A 20,740-nucleotide genomic window follows, 5' to 3' on the forward strand; every position below is an offset into this window, starting at 1 on the left:
TAACTATTTTAATCTATAAAAGATAAGATTAGGTACAACTACTTACTAGCTTTCTTTAAAAAAAAAAAGAACTTAACAATCTGTGAATGTTTGTTTCTTTCGCCCATTTACAATAGACTGCTGGGGGGGATGTTTTGTTTTTTTTGTTGTTGTTGTTTTTGGTTTTTTTGTTTTTGAAACAGGGTCTTGCTCTGTTGCCCAGGCTGGAGTGCAGTGACACGATCAAGGCTCACTGCTACCTCGACCTCCTTGACTCAAACAATCATCTCACCTCAGCCTCCCAAGTAGCTGGGACTACTGCCTCGCTACTTTTTGTAATTTTTGTAGAGACAGGATTTTGCTATGTTGCCCAGGCTTGTCTCAAACTCCTGGGCTCAAACAATCGCCCCACTTCGGCCTTCCAGAGTGCTGGGATTACAGGGATGGGCCATTGTGCCTGGCCCACCACTGGTCTTTTTAAGAAAGATACACCATTGGAGAGGAGAATGCCCACTCCAACTATATATTGGCTGTTAAAGCATCAAAGGTGGAATGATGGCTTGAGGGAAAATCATTAAAATGAAAAGGGCTAATTTTACTTTATAAACTAAAAATAACAATTTAGATTGAGGTTCCTACACATATTTTAAAAAGGCAGGGTATTCTAGTGAAAAGTCATGAGCTTTGGAAACAGAGGACTGGAGATTTATATTATAGCTATAAGCCTGAGCACGTTACTCAAGTTGCCTGAATTTCAATTTGCTTATCAGTAAAAGTCAATCATTTAGCACATATTTATTAAGTACCAAGCAATATTCTAGGTGTTGGACATACAACAGTGAATAAATCCTTGTCATGATGTTCCAAGCTCTGTGGTGAGAGGTACACAGCAATATACAGGGGAAAAAAAATAACAAATTTTAAAATACAATATGTCAAACGGTGATGCACATTATAGAGAAAAATAATGCAGGAAGGTTTCAAAGCACGGTCAGGGAAGGTCGCAATGAAAAAGAACACTCGGACAAAGACATGAAGGAAATGAGGAATTAAGCCTGTAAACGTCAGCGTTCCTCAAAAAGGAACAGCATGAGCAAAGGCCCTGAGGTAGGAACCTGCCTGGCTTTTTGAAGAATAAGAAAGCCAGTATAGCTGATGCAGAATCACAGAAGGGTAGTTGGAAAAACGAGGTCAAGAAAAGGTGGCTAGAGGCAGCTGGGTCAAGGTCCTGTGGGGGCAACCAGGCTACTGTAATGACTGTGGCTTTTCCTCTGAATAAGATTAGAAGCCACTAGAAAGTCTGGAACATCAGAGGTGTTTCACCTATGTATAAGAATAAACATTTACCTCACAGAATTCTTTTAGGAAGACCAAATGCAATACGGAAGGGTTTTAAAACTAGAAAATAATGTACAAATGTGAAACATTATTATATCCCTAACTTTATACGCGCCATTTTTACATCCGACAACTTTGTCAAATTCTTCTTCGGCACTGAACAGTGGTAAATATTTCACAGGTTTTTTTCAAGGGAAGAAAAAACACTGGTTTTTCTAAGGCAACTCTCTCCATTTCTATTACACTATATCTAAGAACACATGAAACTCAGTTTTTTGCTTTTAAATCAAACCATGAAACAAACATTTCAACATGAAATAAAGATGCACAATGTGAAAAACAATCTCGTCCTTATTTAAACGAGCAATGGCAGTCATGAAATGATACGTTCTTATTGAGTGTTTTCCTTTTAACTGCTAGAATGGAAATGGGAGGTTCTAGTGTTAGATAAGAGATTTTGTTATCTTGTTATCACAAGGACCAGCCAAACCAAATTTCAGCCTAGTCAAATGTCTCAATTATTGGCATATGTAAAACATATACAGAGCAAATTTTCACTATGAACTAAAAACAAATGAAGTATGTTGAAAACAGTAAAAATTATTGAACTAGGTAAATATCTTACGACACTAAACAGCCCAAGTCACTGTTTAGAGACAATCACTGCTAACAGCCCTGTTAACTTGTGAGGAAAAACAGTATCCAACTGAAATAACACTGGAAAAGGAAACTTAGGTTACCTCCCCCAAGTTCTACCCTCCCTTTTGGTCTGCTTCTCTTTTTTGTCTTTTTTATTTTACTTCGTCATTTCATAAAACGTGGGATTACCACTACCGCTATATGAAAATAATTCGTATTCCCATCACTAATTTCTACGCTAAACTCCAGTGCCACATTGCCAGTTGTTGACTGAATACTGCCAGCAACAAATAATTCCATTTAATTTTTACTGAGCCCAATAGTTCTAAGCACTCTAACTTTATGTATAAACGCTCTCCATCTTAAACCACACTCTGAGGACGGTCCTATTATTATCCCCATCCTACCCTAGAAAGTTAAATCAGTAGCTCAAAGTAACACATTGAGTAAGAAAAGGAACTAGCACTTGGACCCCAGGCATTTTTGCTCCAGAACCGATGCACTTAATCCCCGCTGCACCGCAACAGTGCTCCAGTTCTGTACCTAAATCCGATACAAAACAAAACTCATCGTCTACTCTCTCCTAGTTCTTACTGTCCTACTTCAAGTGGAAAGCAACGTAAATTTCAGTCACCTGGCCTCTCTTCCGCCTCCCACCGGCAGTCAGTCCCTGGGGTAGCCTGGCCTGCCTTCATGCCAAAATTTCACAGGGCAAAGGGCACAGGGATGGGGCCCGAGGAAAGGCCGCCTCCCGAAGGCGGGGTTGTGTCAGTGCGCTTTCCCCAGGTGCCCTCCTGGGGCTGGCATCCTCTCCGCTCTCCGAAAGCAACTTTCGCCGTCCCATCCCGCCCTGCCGCGGGCCTGCGTTGCCCTCTTCCAGCAGCTCCGCACCTCCACCCACTCCACTCCACCCTCCCCAAACAGCCCACCCTAGTCTCCATATCCCTGTGCCCTCAACTACCAACTGCACCCTTTACCTGCTCCTCTGCTTCCGCCATGGCGCGACCGGAGAATCACATGACAGACCCGGAAATGAGGAAACCAGACCCTGGGCCCGGGGCCTTCTGGGAAATGTAGTTTTAGCTTCATCTGAGCCTGGAAATCTCTTCCAGGGGACGGACCTCTTGGGGCTCATTTCTGCTGCCAAGTCTCCAAACTCAATGGAGTTCTGCTTTGAAGAATCTGAACATAACCATTGCTAATACTATAGCTTATTTTATTGTTGTTCTTGTTTCTGTAGTTATTCTAGTGTTTATTAAGGACTTATTATGTCACGCCCTGGGTTTATAGCTTTGCATAAATTATCTCATTTAATCCTCGCAGCAATTCCTACTATCATCACCATTTACAGGGGGGAATACCGTAGCTCAGAGGTCATGCAGCTATTAAGAAGCAGAGCTAGTAACAGAATTCAGCCTTGTCCGATGCCAAAGTCTCTGTGATTGCCAAACGCTGCTTCCTCTAAAAGTGTTCTTGTCCTTTTTTTCTCTCTCTCTCTTTAAGTACATTCAGTGAATATAAAGCAGTCTTTGCAGTGGAGAGCCAGAGAAAATTTATACACCAACAAATAATATTATTATTTTTGCTTGCTACTTTAAGTTGTCTTCTGTCATATGAACATCGATTTTAAAAAGAATCTCGGTTGTTTAATAAATTAATTGGTAAACTTTTGTTGAGGATATTCGATAGGTAAATGTTCAAGTGGAGACACAATATGAAGTTGTCTTTGGTCAAATCTGCACAACCACTGTATTAATTCCAGCCTTCAGAATGACTGATCCTCTCTCCATGTTTCTGAACATTATGAATTCTGCTTCTTAATCCTCAGGAATCTGCAGCACCTTATCCAAAGACAGACATTTAAAAATTTCTGTTCACTGGAGTAGCTGGTGACCAGTAGAGGGTATCGCAAATGGCAGCATGTGGTGGTTGCCTCAGTACATTTTTGACTCCCTGTGCCTCATTGAGTCTGACCCAGTAGGAAGTCATGGACTCAGTACTCTGTCTGTAGCTTGCTCAACCCATGATTCCTCAATGGCCCAGAAGCCAAGATGACATCATCTCTGAGACACCTGTCTTCTCCCCAGGGCCTAAACAGCCTGACCTCCATCTTCTTCCTCCAAGCCTTGCTGGGGTTCCTCTTCCAGTGGGCTAATCACTCAGCCAACAGGATAGACCACCCTGGGGCATTTAAATGTCTATAAGCAACCAGGTGTAGCGGCTTTCACCTGTAATCCCAGCATTTTGGGAGGCCAAGGCAGTCAGATTCCATGAGCTCAAGAGTTTGAGACCATCCTGGACAACATGGCAAAACCCTGTCTCTACAAAAAATACCAAAGATTAGTCGGGCATAATGGTGTGCGCCTGTAGTCCCAGCTACTGAGGAGGCTGAGGTGGGGGTTAAGGCTGCAGTGAGCCTTGATGGTGCCATTGCACTCCAGCCTGGGCAATGGAGTGAGACCCTATCTGAAAAAAAAAAAAGAAAAAGAAAAAAGAAATCCATAAGCAATCACCCAATGTCCTAAGTATAAACCTAGGGCAAGTATAAACCTAACCCAAGAGTTTCTGAAATATCTTGCAAAGCAGTCCAGGGTCAAACATTGCTCATGGTGAACTCCAGATCCCAGAAAGACTTTAATACAGACCAAAGAGACTGTGGAAGCTCTCAGTCCAGTATCCACAGGAAAGAGAGATAAAATGAGATCTTCTACCTTTCTGACTTTCCTCACAAACTCTAATTTTCTCTTTCCCATTATGAGTGACAGCCACCCATAAACCTCTAGGACTACAGCCTCTCCAACTTGGCAATCTCCTCTTCTATGGTGAACAGATGAGATTGGGATGAAGAAGGAAAACAGGATTATTGCCACTGTCTTACCCACAAGGGCATTTTTGTTTTATGGTTCCATTTTATTTCAGTGAGAAGTCAAGCCGCCCAAGCAAGCAAAGCTGAAGGCCATTCACTCTGGGCCTTCCTGGCCTTTCTACTTTTCTGGAATGAGAATGCTTATTCTCTTTCTCTTTCTCAAAAAGGGTGTTATGGGTCTTCTTAAAGATATAGCCAAAGTTTACAGATTTTCCTCTGCTCATTTAACCATAGAAACCTCAATTCCCCAAGTTTGTTCCGCATTCAGTATACTCTGTTGATTACAATAAAATATTATCAGCCTCTTTCCTTTTGGAGAGACTGGAAAAGGGAAGAGACACAGGTGTGGAAAGGTGGATTAGAGGAAGAAACCTACTATGAACTAGCAGGTTCGTGCTGGGCCAGTGGACAGGATGAAATTCACATGTGAACTCCAAACCCCATTTTCTCATGTGAAGTGAGAATTTGAGACTCTGCTATCTAGGTGGTCTTGTACTCTCCAACTACTCTAAATGTAGTCCAAAGACTACCTAGGAGCTTGTTAAAAATGAAGAATTTGGGGCCCTTTGAGTGACTTATTTAACCACAATCTGGATTTTAATAATATCCCTCAGTCATATGCATATACTTTAAAGTTTGAGGAGTAGTCAGCCTAACAGTCACTGATTCTGTGTCAAATCACCTGCTTTTTTTCTTGCACATAATCACTCCACCCTCTCCCAGCTTCAAGATATGGAGGTAAAGGGCTGGGCGCAGTGACTCACGCCTGTAATCCCAGTACTTTGGGAGGCCAAGGCAGGTGGATCCCCTGAGGTCAAGAGATCAAGACCATCCTGGTCAACATAGTGAAACCCCCTCTCTACTAAAAATACAAAAATCAGCCGGTCGTGGTAGCGCACTCCTGTAATCCCAGCTACTCAGGAGGCTGAGGCAGGAGAATCACTCGAACCCGGGAGGCAGAGGTTGCAGTGAGCCCACGCCACTACACTCCAGCCTGGTGATAGAGCACGACTCCATCTCGAAAAACAAACAAACAAACAAACAAAAAGCAAAACAAAACAAAAAAACATATGGGGATAAAGGTAAGATTCAACTCTCATTCTCAGTCTATAGGACCTAAAATTGTTGATAGACTTCAGAAAACAGACCTAAGACCTTTTATATGTAGAGTGGCTCACTAGTTTCAAGGATCTGTATCATATACTTGTTTCGTAGGTCTGAAACAGTTTACTAACTCAAATTATAGCCATTTTATTCATGACAATAGCATTATTTCATTGCTTAAACAATATGAATGGCTTCTATATTTTCCATTATTAAATAGCATTTATAAATTCAGGAAACTTGAAAAATCAGCGAAGTGGAAAGAGAAAGTTAAAATAATTCACTCTTATGCCCTTGCTAATTAGGGGATGCGTTGTAGATTATTCCCAATCTTCAGCTTCCATTCCTTCTTGGATTGCTACCTTTCTCAATCTAAAAGTCTGACAGCTAACGACAAGCAAATTTACACCACATTACACTACTAACTCCAAGCTATAATCTTAGCCTTTATTTAATTAACTGTACCAAATAGCTAAAAGAATATTGATGTTATCTTTAGCAAATTTGGACAGCCTCAGCTTATTTTGCAGTTTAGTTTTTCCAAAACTGTACCCTCTGAAACCTGTTACCTTCTAATATTCTAAATGTCATTTTAAGACATAGCTTATTGGAAATTTCCCTGAGCAACCACATTAGATTTTTTTAAATTACATGTTTCTAATTACAAAAGTACTATGTGTTCATGATAGATGACTGGAAAATACAATAAATTATAAAATAAAATTCTAAAACCACTCATGATTTCTCCACTTAAATTATGATTGTTAGATATATGCTTTTCTTTTTTCTTCTCTTCCTCCTTTCTCTCTCTTCCTCCTTTCCCGTCTCTCTTTCTCTCTCTGTATTTATTTAAAAACTTTTCCAGCAAAGATCATATTACCAAGTTTTATTATTTACTTTTTTTACTTAGTAAATTTCAAGATTGTTTCCCAATAACATTGCAAAATATTCTTCTAAAACATGATTTTAATAAAACATGATTTCACCTTATAATTCCATCCTATGAAAAGTAATGTATATAATCATTATATTTTGTTGCATACTTTAAGTACATCTAATTAACATACCTGTGCATAATTTTAGAAAATGCTGTAATACAAGGTGGTATCAACTGTAGAAATAAAAACCATTCAAGTGAGAAATGCCATTGAGGATTTATTCAGAGCTTGCTCTAGAAAGGGAGTCAGCCATCAGCACTTGCACTGTGGCAGAGACTCAAAGACAGGCACAAGAGTGGGAAGCTGGAAAAAGGGAAAGCTTCAGGTAGGCCCTGGTTGGAGGCTGTTGGCATGAGAAAGCTGCAGGTGGGCTAACTAGAAGTGGGGCAACCTACATAATTGGTTGGGGTGGATATTTAGTTTTCTCTGGTTGGCGTTAGTTGGAAGTGGGGGTAAAAATTAAGGAAGTTGTCAACTACCAATAAAGTCCTGGTCACTTTAGGCTGATTGTTTCAGAGGTTACAGTTAAGGTTCCTAGATTGTTACTAGAGATGGCAGTTTGACTGTCACGCTAGATTCCTGGGTTGTCTATTGTAGACAATGGCTTGGTTTCCTGGGCAATTGCTGCAGCTTGCTCCAGACTGTGTGTCTGGGTTCTATTTTAATATATGGTCTGGCCATTGTCCCTTTATATATTCAATCTCTCACAATTTATTCTCCCTTAAGCTATATATGAGAGCTCTAAACCCTCCTACCATCAAACATTAGATATTATCATTTCTTACACATTTTGTCAATTTAGCTGGGGAAAATCATATTAATATTTTAATTTTTGTTTTAACTCATATTTCTTTGATTTCTGATGAGTCGATGTTTTTCATAAATTTACTGGCCATTTTCAACTTTCTTCTGTCCTTTCTACTCTTGTTCTTTACCCATCTTTTGTGGGAAAGTTGATCTCTTCCCTATTTGGCTTGTAAAAGAAGTGTTCATAGGTATTTGATTATTTGGTTTTGAAGCTAAGAGGGGTCTGGTGCTGGAGATAAATAATCTGAGGTCTTCAACATATATTAGGTTGACACAAAAGTAATTGCAGCTTTTGCCGTTACTTTTAACTGATATTTGAGGCATAGTATTGTGTAGTATTACAACCTAAGAGAGAATCTTTGGAAATATATAGATTTGAGGGAATATTGAAGGGGTAAAGTTTAGACTCACTGTGATGGTTCTCATGCTAGATTCTTGTGAAATTAGTGTGCCTTGATTTGCATCAAGGGGTTTTATTGGTAAAATCAAATAGTCACTTTATTTTCCCAATTCACAGAAAGAAATCAATTGATTAATGGGTAAAATATTTTATTTAGGGTTTTCACATATGCTTTCTTGAAATCTTTGATTTTTTTTCTCTTGTTTAGCTATAAACAAGCACTAAGACATAAAATACATAAAATAGTAAATAAATCCCCCCAAAAAAAAAATCAGAAAGAAACTATAAAGCTTGCTTTGACAACTTCTTACTTTTAAACATGTACCAGGCACCTAGCACAGTGTATGTGCATAATAGGGTCACTATAATTATTTGTTGACTGAATCAATTAATTAATTGAACATCTTTCCATTTGTGATGCTTTCTCGAGAACGAGACTATTTGGTGCCCTGCCACCTGAGTAAGTTTCAGACATGTTCTATGAGAAAATAAAAAGATACTGAAGATTTAGAGCAGCGAAATGACACAAAGAAAGTGGTATCTGGGAAGTTTAAGTCAGCCATTTTGTGAGAGTTTGAAGGTGGGAATGATCAAATCCGTTGGGAAGATCAGACATGACTTCAAGCAGCACATCAGTGTTCCTCAAAGGATAGGTAAGAGGCTGATGGTAAGAGGAAAGGGAAAATATTCCATGTAAAGGGAACAGTATAAGAAGAGACATAAAGATAGGCCGGGCACGGTGGTTCACTCCTGTAATCCCAGCACTTTGGGAGGCCGAGGCGGGCAGATCACGAGGTCAGGAGATCGAGACCATTGTGGCTAACACGGTGAAACCCAGTCTCTACTACAAAAATACAAAAAATTAGTCGGGCGTGGTGGCGGGAGCCTATAGCCCCAGTTACTCAGGAGGCTGAGGCATGAGAATGACGTGAACCTGGGAGGCAGGGCTTGCAGTGAGCTGAGATTGCGCCACTGTACTCCAGCCTGGGCAACAGAGTGAGACTCTGTCTCGGAAAAAAAAAAAAGAAGAAGAGACATAAAAATGTGGAATAGCATCCAAAGAGTCAGATACAAGACCAATTAGGTAGGATGGTGCTAGAGTCTGTCGAAATAAATTTGTGTTTAATTCCATAGGCAGTTGTAGCAGAGACTGTTAAATGCCTGCCTAATATCCATTCACTTCTACTTTATTAGTAAAACAACTAAAATATTAGGGGCAACAGTACGTTTAAATAAAAGACATTTCCTGGTCTCCATCACGGTTAGGCGTGGCTATACGATTAAGTTCTGATCAATGACGTACAAGTGGAAATGTTATGTGTGCCTTTCAGGGAAGTCTATTAAAGGGGAACAGACATCTGGGGATACCCCTTTCACCATTTCTGCTATTAGATTCTCCAGCAACCATACAGGTCCCACAAGTGACCCAGAGGATGAAAACCAAATTCTAAGGATGAAGCAGAAAGATAGGAGAAGCCTGAGTCCCTGATGACTGAAGCCAACATGACCCTCTAAACTGCCTGCCTCCGAACTAATTTTTTTTTTTTTTTTTTAACAGGATTGTACTCCTGTCACTTGGGCTGGGGTCCAGCAGCAGGGTCTTGGCTCACTGCAACCTCCACCTACCCACTCAAGTGATTCTTCTGCCTTAGCCTCTTGAGTAGCTGGGATTACAGGTGCATGCCACCATACCTGGCTAATTTTTGTATTTTTAGTAGAGACGGGGTTTCCCCATGTTGCTCCGGCTGGTCTCAAACTCCTGAGCTCAGGTGATCCACCCCCCTTGGCCTCCCAGAGTGCTGGGATTACAGGCGTGAGCCACCACACCCGGCCTCCAAACTTATTTTGAATAAAATAATAATTCCTTGTGTTATTGTAGCTTGCCTATCACAAGCAGACAGACTTAATCCTAACTGATACAGTGGTGGGGAGCCATTGAGGAGTTTTGAGAATAGAAATGACTCGGCCAAAAGACATCACCTACTGCACCTGAGGAAATTATTATTCTTCTGCTTGACCACCTGACACAGGAGAAAGGGAGTGATCACATGCTCACGTGTGTGAGAAGAGCAAACTTTCAGATTATAAAAGTTTTGGAATCTTGGGACATAGGGCAAGAACAGTACTGCCAGGGTATCAATTTGCATTTGTTTTTTTCTAGTTCATTGTGATATTTGAGAGCTTGAGAATCAGATCAGGATTCAAATTTTGTGTGTGCCATTTATAATAAATCTAGGACAAGTTAACTTTTCCAAAGTCCAGTATTCTTAGCTGCTAAATGGACTAAAAGTACCTTCCAATCAGAGTTGTTGCAAAAAACAAATGAGAAAATGTACATCAAGGTCCTTGCCCAAGGCTGGGGCCTAGTTGTATTTATCACTGTTGTACTGCTATTTTGTTTCCTGCACTTCACTATACACATAAGGAACACTGCAGTCTCCTCTTCACATTCCATTTTTCATGATCCTCATTTAGAGGTACAGGACCACTCTCACGTCTTACTTGTTTTCATAAAAGGAAGAAAAGAAATTTGGGGGAATGTGCAGAGTCCCCCTTTACTCAATCTCTCAAGAGATCTCTTATAGATAAAGAAAGAGTGTGGCCCAAAAATGTTAGCTTCTGTACAATTACAGAGAATATGGAGTTGTATCTTACTCACAGTGAGGTTAGAAAATGCTACCAGTTACCCTTTTCTATACCATTTCCCATAAGTGATCATCCTTCTAAGTATGTGTGCTATCATAAGCAATATATTTGGTCTTTATCTCTGGTTCCTGGCACAGAGCACTTAAAATCCTTTAGAATTTCCCGAGTGATAGGAGAATATTTTGTTATTGAATCCCTTCTTATTACACTTGAGTTTATACTAATGAGGTGACTTAGGGTGGGGCCCCTATATAGCAGCAAGATAGGACTGGTCACCAGAAAGACCAATTGATTATAGGGCTGGAACTTCCAGTCCCCCAGGGAGGGGGTGGTGAAGACTGGAGATTAAGTTCTATAAAAACTCTTGAAATGAGATTTGATGAGTTTCCAATTTGGTGAACACGTCCACGAAATGGGAGCATGGAGTACCCCATGGGGATGGAAGCTGCTGTGCTCTGTACCCTTCCAGATCTTGCCTGTGTACCTTTTCTTCTGGCTGTTCATTTGTATCTTTTATAATAAACTGGTAAATGTAAGTAAAGTGTCTTCCTGAGTTCTGTGAGTCATTCTAACAAGTTATGGAACTTTAGGAGGGGTTCATAGGAAGCTCCCATTTATGTCTGGTTGGCCCGAAGCACAGGAGGCCCAGGACTTGCAACTGACATTTGAAGCACGGGGCAGTTTTGTGGGACTGAGCTCTTAAGCTGTAGGGTCTGTGCTAACGCTGGGTGGTTACTATCAGAACTGAATTAAGTTGTTGAACACCCAGCTGGTGTCCAGTGAGTTCGAGAGTTGATTGTAGGTATTGGAAAACACTCCAGAGTATGTTAATACTTCACATTTACAGATGTCTAGATGGGAAGTATTAGAAATTAATGGAGAAGGCTAATGTCTTTTTAAATAGAAAGAGACAATATATAAACGGTCTATCCAATATTATTCAGTAATGAACGAGAGTGAGAAGAGACCCTAGGAGGAGTTTGGTCTTTATATTCGTTGCAGTATTTTGAGGGATATTTTTCCAGATTTTTTTTCCCACAGATATATGTATATACAAGGGCTATCTCTGTGTTTTAAACATAATTTGAATCACACTCTAGAGTTCTGTGGCATTTTTAAAAACATATTGCCGGGACGCGGTGACTCACACCTGTAATCCCAGCACTTTGGAAGGCCGAGGCGTGCGGATCACAAGGTCAGAAGATCTAGACCATCCTGGCTAACATGGTGAAACCCTGACTCTACTAAAAATACCAAAAAAAAAAAAAAAAAAAAAAAAAAAAATAGCCAGGTATGGTGGCGGGCGCCTGTAGTCCCAGCTACTTGGGAGGCTGAGGCAGGAGAATGGCATGAACCCAGGAGACGGAGCTTGCAGTGAGGCGAGATCTTGCCACTGCACTCCAAACTGGATGGCAGAGCGAGACTCTGTCTCAAAAAAATAAGCCAACCAACCGACCAACCAATCAAACAAACAAAAACTTATTAATACATCAATGATGCAATTTCTCATAATATAGAACTACATAATTATTTATGCTTATATAGTCTTCCATGGAGTTGATTTCTGTAATTTATATGACCAGTCCTCCGCTACTTTTCAATATTTAGGTTGCTTTCAAGTTTTCACCATTATAAACTGTATTGTGATGAACATTGCATCTTGTGCATATCTCCAAATTATAAATATTTTCTTGTAAAAATGTGTAGAAATGGAATAACTTGGTCACTGAAACATTTGAAGTTCTCTTAAAAGTTCTTTGGAAATATCAGGAAATACCTTAAAAAAAAAAAAAAGAAAGAAAGAAAAAGTCCTTCAGGGCTGGGCATAGTGGCTCACACCTGTAATCCCAGCACTTTGGAAGGCAGAAGTGGGTGGATCACCCGAGCTCAGGACTTCGAGACCAACGCAACATGATGAAACCCCATCTCTACTAAAATACAAAAAATTAGCCAGGCATGGTGGCACGCACCTGTAATCTCAGCTGCTTGGGAGGCTGAGGCAGGAGAATCGCTTGAATCCGGGAGGCAGAGATAGCAGTAAGCTGAGATTGCACCACTGCACTCCAGCCTGGGTGACAGAGTGAGACCCTATCTCAAAAACAAAAACAAAAACAAAAAACCTCTTCAATACTGTAATGTGGTGATTTTGAATAACGCAGGAAATATTTTATTCATCCTTTGGATCCTATTATATGTTTACTAAAAGAATATTTCAAAGACCATCTGTTTGAGTTTTCCCCAGACATAGAATGCTTATGTGCAATCCACTTACTGCACTTCTTTCATATTTTTGACAGAAAAGCACAAAACTAATTTTTTAACTTAAAGCATGAATTCAGTCTACTCAGTATCCAGATGTTTAGCTGTGCCAGAAAAGTGTATTATTTCATAGAAAATCTTTCATTTTCAATCAAAATTTTGGAACAAAATACTTAAACACATCCTGCCATTGGATCCAAATATCATTTGTGAAACAAGATCCATTTTTCAGCAAGAGTCCAATTTCAAGGTACGTTTGTGGCACAAGAGCCTTCTTCTAACATAAAGACATGAAAAATTGAAAAAGAAGAGGAACAGAAGAAAAGAGGAAGAAGAGGAAGGGTCTGCTGCGCTAAGTGAAAGCAATGGCAGTCACCAATTGTGTTCCAAAATTTAACACAACCAGTATGTTAATGGATTAAATCTTAATACTTACTTTTTATAGAAACAGTAATTGTACCTTATTTCTGACCCAGAAAGCTTTTTAATCCATAATACAGTTGAATCTATACATGATATGAGAAATAGTACAAACTATTGCCGTTGCAGTACCAGTAATAAAATAAAATAAATACCCTACAATGTCCATTTCAAAGTTTTGTACTTACCTGAACATTTTTTTACAAAGAAAACCAAACTTAATCACCATAGTTTTATGTTTTATATTTTATTGTGTTTCTGCTGTACACCATTCATTTATATAAGCTAGGTTGGAATGTGACCACCTGGGGTCTTATCCAGCACTGATGGCATTCTTATCATAGAAAAACAACCTTAGTTGCAAGCCCCTGACTCAGAAATTAGGTTTTGGCTTTTTTTTGTTTGTTTGTTTTCCACCTAGAACTGCATGCGATGCCAAGGTTATGGCCTTTTGATTGCTGCCTTAAGGAGAAAATGGCTTTAATCATTAATAGAGAAGACTTGTCCCCTCAAGAAGGGAGCATACCCCGGAGAACCCAAGAAAGAAGAGCATCATTTTTAGACTCCTAGGTGATATTTCTAACTGGTTTGACAACTGCTGGAGAAAAATACTTACATGGCAGTACAAGAACCCAAGGCCTGACATCACCAGCTGATGTATCATGAACTTCTTCTCTGACACATAAATGACTGGAAAGTACTGGAGAAACTCCCCTACCTTTACCCGAGTGCCCACTCCCTCCCAAGGCCATTGGAAATGCTCTTCCTTTGATGGCTTTCCCTCACACTGCTTCCTGTAGATCCTGTGTTCCACTCTTGCTGTTCTCACAAGCTCGTTCCTACTCCTTCTCCATTACCCTGCTCTAGAGACACCCTCCCATCTTGTCATCATGCTTCAGTGCCTGTCATTGGTGCAGATGGGTGAAAAGAAGGATGAGGAAAGGCTTTTTTGATAGGATTGAGTGTGGAGTAAGAAAGTCATGGGCTTTCATCAGCTAATATAGATGATGGACCTCTCTTTTCTCCTGTTTTTTTCCATCCTGGGTCTGTTTATTGCAGCTGAGAAGGCCTAATGTTGCAGAAGTCCTATTCTAATCATTTATGATATATTGTAATGACCATCTATTGGATTGTCTGTCCAGCACCCATTTTTTAGTACTTGTCTCCCTACTACCCTATGCCCCCCAGCCCACCACCCACAAGGTACCTGCAAAGGCTTTCCACTTCCTAGATATAGTTTATTGATCTTCATCCCTTCTCTGAGATTTTTGGAATTAAGACTGAAAAAGGTCAAACTATTTCCTGATGCTTGGGCTCTATAAGCTATCCCGGGAACCTTTTTGTTCAAACAAGTTCAAATTCATTTTCTGATGCTAACTGTCAGAGGCCTAACTGACGTGTTCATACACACGTACACATGGACACACATACAAGTTGGCTTTCTTCTCCAAGCAATTTTTATATCCTCTCTTCCCTGCCCTTTGCTTTAGTTAAGTGGGCTTTGGTAACCAGGGAAACAGTCTTGGTTTCCAGCCCTAAGAGATTAAGGAAAGGTATCTCAGAAGAGACAGAAACAGGCTGGGTACGGTGGCTCATGACTGTAATCCTAGCACCTTCGGAGACGGAGGCAGGCAGATCACTTGCGCTCAGGAGTTTGAGACTAGCCTGGGCGACATGGTGAAACTCCATCTCTACAAAAAATAAAAAACAAAATTAGCTGGGTGTTGTGGTGCATGCCTGTAGTCCCAGCTACTTGTTGGGGGAAGCTGAGGCAGGAGGATCAATTTCTTGAACCCAGGAGGTCGAGGCTGCAGTGAGTTGAGAGCGTGCCATTGCACTCCAACTTGGGTGACAAAGTGAGACCCTGTCTCAAAAAAAAAAACAAAAAACAAACAAACAAAAAAAAAGAATAGACAGCAGCAGGGCTGAATTCCTTGCTCATTGGATGATGCGTAGAATTGCCACTACCATCTACCCTTGCCACATTTCTTCAGTTACATGTGTCACTGACAAAGGCTAGGACTTTGCCATTGTTCCAATTCTAGCTGAATTCCAGCCAGCAACTGATTTGACAATGCCTTCTTTGCAAGATTTGGATGGGCAATCACAGATCAGCCAGATTCAGGGTCAGGCGCCATTTTGAAGTTCAGTTTCAAGTTAGGAAAAACTGTAATACTGAACCCTTCAAAGATACTGGCTCAAGTATCTGGTTTAAGGAGTAGGTCAGTAGAGGACTGGCTTTGGGTTCCCACTCCTTGTTGGAGGTGGGATCACTATGAAGCGGAGAATGTTGAGAAAAACCCTGAGGCCAACCAGCCAGCCAACCAAAACCCTAGCTGCAATGCCGTGGGAGTATTCCTAACACAATAAGTATTCTTTGAGTTAAAAGAAATACATTTCCTCATGTTTAAGTGGCATGTGGTTGGGAGATAAGGTTCTTGCTTTTTAATAGAAAGGAATAAAACACGGAAAATCCAAGACTTGAAGATGACTTTTTGCAATACAACCTTTCTGAAATAAGGCACAGTCTATTCTCAGAGCATTAAATTTCTTCTTCTTTTGAGTTTCCATTTTGTAATGGTTGGTTCTTTTCTACTAACAAACAAATAAATTACAGATTTTTCTCTTTCTAGTGATCTAAAATGTTGCTAGGTTTACACTGTGGTCCACAATTTACAAATACTATCTAAGACTCTTATGCTAAACTGCAGGATTGAAGAAAATATTCAGACTTCAATAGTGATACTCTTTGCAGACTTGGTGTAATTTCAGTGTAATTTTGTACCTGGGAAAGGATTTATTGGTAACAGTTACAAGCTGTGCTCCAAATGCCACATTGCTGGAAATGGCTGGAAGATCAATGCCTTTAGAGCATCGACAAACCCAAAAAGTATTTTCATCCTACAATAATGGCTCTTTTCTGTGTTTGCACATATTAAATTCTATGAATTAAGCTAGCCTCATCGAACCTCTTAGAAATCATGTCAGAGGCTGGGCGCGGTGGCTCATGCCTGTAATCCCAGCACTTTGGGAGGTCTAGTTGGGCAGATCACAAGGTCAAGAGATCGAGACCAGCCTGGCCAACACGGTGAAACCCTGTCTCTAATAAAAATACAAAAATTAACTGGGTGTGGTGACGCACGCTTGTAGTCCCAGCTACTCAGGAGGTTGAGGCAGGAGAATAGCCTGAACCCGGGAGGCAGAGGTTGCAGTGAGCAGAGATTGCAGCACTGCACTCCTGCCTGGCAATAGAGCGAGTCAAAAAAAAAAAAAAAAAAAAAAAAAAAAAAAAAGAAAAGAAAATGATGTCAGAGTGACTCCCAATTCCACTGTCAAGATCTGTGCTATCTTGTGGATATCATGTATTTGAACCAGAAAGTCTTCTCTCAGCTTTAAATAGGATACAGATTCTTTGCCAAGCAAAGAATCTTTGGCTCCTTGCTTGACATCGCCCCCCACTTAGGTGTCAGGAAGCTATCCTTTACTCTGAGCATTCATGTGCACTAAAGCTGGTGGCATGTAGTTAATATTGCCATTGTAAAGTCTGTTTAAATGTTTTTTTCCACTGGTTGTAGCAGGAAGGCTTCTGGGAAGACTTATTTCGCCTATGCAAAAGATTATATGGGGCAGCTGTTTTTCCTGGAGGTTCCATGATTTAATTTTTGGGCCCTTTACTGGATTCTTTCATTTATGAAGTGTGTCCAACATCCTGATTTCCCTTTCAGAAATGCTAATAATACGTTATTACTATGTAATTTATTTTGAAGATTTTTCAAAAGGCATGTTTTCTCCTACTCATTTACACAGTTGGTATTCATTTATTTAGCAATTAGCATCTACTAAGGGTAAACACATAAATGCAAAGATTGAGAGACAGTTCAACTAAACATACAGTGTAAGAATATTCACTAAATTCACAGAGACTCAAATTGATTGCTGCCATTGATTATTGTATATTTTTCTCTTTTCTTCTCTCCTTTTTGAGGATGGATCCCAAACTGAATTCATTATCCATTCTTTAAAATCTTCTCTTGAGTTTCTTTTCTTCATGATTGGCAGCACCTACATGCCCAAGTCAGAAAGGTGGGAGTCTTCTCAGATGCATCTCCTTCATATATACTCCCAAATCCAAATACGTCACCAAACTCTGTTAATTTCACCTGTTAACTTGTCGCTCTGTACCTTTCCCTCCATTCTCACATCTTTCCTAATTCAATGCACTATCGACCCTCATCTAGACTATTATAACAACCTCTTAACTGGTCTCTCCATGCCCATTCCTCTCCGTTGTTTATTCATGCTGCATCTAGAGTGACGTTTTAGAAAAGATATTTGATTGCAAACTTCTCTGCCTACAATCTTTCATTGACTCTTCATTGCTCTTAGGTTAAAATACAATTGATTTATATTCACTACCTCTCCAGCCTCATATGCCACCACACTTTCTGCCACTCTCTTCTCCAGCCACACAGAATCACTTGGCATGCCCTAAGTGTCCCACTATCTCTAATTTCTGAGGGTTTGCTTTACCTAAAAGAATCTCACTGTCCCCTCTCCGCCATCCCACTCCATACTTGATTGGTAAAGCCTCAGGCTTCAGAACTGTCATCCATTATTGCCTTAATAATGGCAATAAAACTTACCTATTAAATCAAAATGAAAATAGACAAATGAACCTACTTCAAACTAAAAAGTTCCTGCATGACAAAGGAAACAGTAAACAGCTTGAAGATATAACCTGCAGAATGGGAGAAAATGTTTGCAACCTATTTGTCTGATAAGGGATTAATATCCAGAATATACAAGGAACTAAAACCACTGAACGGTAAAATAAATAATCACATTAAAAAGTGGGCTAAGGACGTGAATAGATATTTCTCTAAAGAAGACATATAAATGGGCAACAGCTATATGAAAAAATGCTCAGTGTTACTAATCATCAGGGAAATGCAAATCAAAACCACAATGCAGTATTATCTCACCCCAGTTACAAATACTATTATCAAAAAGACAAAAAGTAAATGCTGGCAAGAATGCAGAGAAAATGGAACTCACACATTGTTGGTGGGAACATAAGTTAGTATAGCCCTTACGGAAAACAGAATGGACGTTTTTCAAAAAACTGAAACTAGAACTACCATACAATTCAGCAACTCCACTACTGGATATTTAACCAAAGGAAAGAAAATCAGTATATCAAAGGGATACCTGCACTGCCATGCAGCACTATTCATGATTGCCAAGATAGGGAATCATTCATAGCTTGTGTATCTAAGTGTTCATTAATGGATGAAACGGTAACAAAATGTGGTAGATACACTCAATTAAATACTATTCAGTCATAAAAAAATGAAATTCTGTCCTTTGCAGCAACATGGATGGAACTGGAGGACATTATGTTAAGTAAAATAAGCCAGGCACAGAAAGACAAATGTCACACGTTCTTACTCATGAGTGAGCACTAAAAAAGTTGATCTGATGAAGGTAGAGAGTAGAAATGATGGTACTCAGAGTCTGGGATGAGTGTATGGTGGGGATGAAAAGAGTTTGCTTAATGGAGACAAACATACAGCTATATAGAAGAAGTAAGTTCCAGTGTTCAACAGCATAGTAGATGACTAGTTAACAATGATTTATTGTATTTTTCAAAAGAGCTAGAATAGAAGAGTTGAAATGTTCCCAGCACAAAGAAATGATAAAAATATCTGAGGTGATGGATATCCTCAATATCCTGATTTGATCATTACACATTGTATGTGTATATTGAAATATCATGTGTACTTTATGAACATGTACAATTATTATGTATCAACAACAAATTGCCTATGAATCTCTTCTAAAAGAACTATACTTTTCACTTTCGGTTTGTATTTGTAGTAAACTCCCTAAGATTTTAGGCAGTTCAAGCTGCCAGTGTATCTATACCTGGTGACAATGAGACTATAACATTTTTTGCAAACATAGGATGGTCTTTCTATCTTTGGAAAGGAATCAGGACCCCAAGAAGCTAGAGCTCTTTTAAGCCACTGGGGTATTATTCCATAAACATGTGACGATTTAACTCTGAGTTGAGCAAGTTGCTTTCTGTGGCTAATATTGCCTATAACAACTTTTCCTGCTTCCAAGCTACCACTTGACAATGAAACAGCTTAATATTTTACTATATATCTTCCATCAGTAAGTTATAGATAACTTAAAAAAATAACTTAGCCCTCAAAACAATTCTGACTCTTGGAACTAGTTTTCTTGGATCTTTGCAAATTGTTGACCTGCTTTGTGAAAGACATTCAACTCTGATGCTGCTTTCCCTACAGTTGTTTTAAAGTGTTTGTTTGTTTGTTTGTTTGTTTTTAGAGACACGGTCTCACTATGTTGCTCAAGCTGGAGTGTACTGGTGTGATCACAGCTCACTGCAGCCTTAAACTCCTGGGCTCAAGCCATCCTCCAGCATCAGCCTCTTAAGTAGCTATGACTATAGGCAGGCACCACTGTGCCCAGACTCTTATAATCATTTGATAGAGTATGCTACTTACGTTGTTCTACAACCCCTTATATGAACTGCCTTTGAGGTTCTATTTTCCGAATTTACAGTGCCAATCTCAGAACATTCAAACTATAGGCCCTTATTGTTAGGTCCCTAGGACTTTCTGTTTTATTGTTTTCATGGCCAAACCCTTTAGAAAACAAATTGGCATAAAATCATTAAATATGTAGAACAAATTTGGATTCTTAACGGAAGACAGTAGTCACTCCAAGTGCTAAGTAGAATTAGTTTTATCCTCCAAAGAATTAAGAGTATTTGAAACTCTTACTGGTAGGTAGATCATCTCAGTGTATCTTAAAGGTTTTTGTTTGTTTGTTTTGTTTTTACCTACTGCACTCCACAGTAAGTAATTTGTTCTATATCATAACCTAGATATTGATATGTATACTCAAAGAGTATACACACACAGAGAGACATAATTGAAACAAAATATCCATGAAATAATACTTACATTTAGTATAAGTGATGCAAACTGACATTGCTAATTTTTTAAATTCCATTCTGTTCTATACTACCCTGCAATATTCTAGTCACTACTCATTAAGTTGATTTCATAATCTGTAATTGGGCAACAATCTGCAATTTGAAAAGTACTGGATCATGTTTTTTTTTAAAAAACTACAAAAATAACAAGGCAAGTGAAATAACTAGTTTTTTACTTTCTGGAACATTTTCAAGACATTTTAACCTTTAATTTCTAGGTGTTGTTGGTTGGGCTCAACCACCAGGACTTCCTATCTTCAAGGCGAGCATGTGAGCAAGTTGAACCAATTATAATACATTTCCTATAGGAAACAGTA

General features: G+C 39.5%; 1 protein-coding gene across 2 annotated transcripts in view; it reads right to left on the minus strand.

Moving 5' to 3' along the window:
- The window catches only part of VPS41 (VPS41 subunit of HOPS complex), a 191,804-nt gene extending 188,798 nt beyond the window's left edge, over positions 1-3,006 (minus strand). For both annotated transcript variants that reach the window (XM_017867372.1, XM_017867371.1), the window contains exon 1: positions 2,934-3,006. In XM_017867372.1, coding sequence (XP_017722861.1) covers positions 2,934-2,954 — 21 coding nt within the window. In that variant the 5' untranslated portion in view covers positions 2,955-3,006. The remainder of the gene's footprint in view (positions 1-2,933) is intronic.
- Positions 3,007-20,740: the final 17,734 nt, after the last annotated feature.

The sequence above is a fragment of the Rhinopithecus bieti genome, unplaced genomic scaffold (assembly GCF_001698545.2).
Source record: "Rhinopithecus bieti isolate Rb0 unplaced genomic scaffold, ASM169854v2 scaffold_2439, whole genome shotgun sequence".
In the NCBI taxonomy this organism is placed as follows: Eukaryota; Metazoa; Chordata; class Mammalia; order Primates; family Cercopithecidae; genus Rhinopithecus; species Rhinopithecus bieti.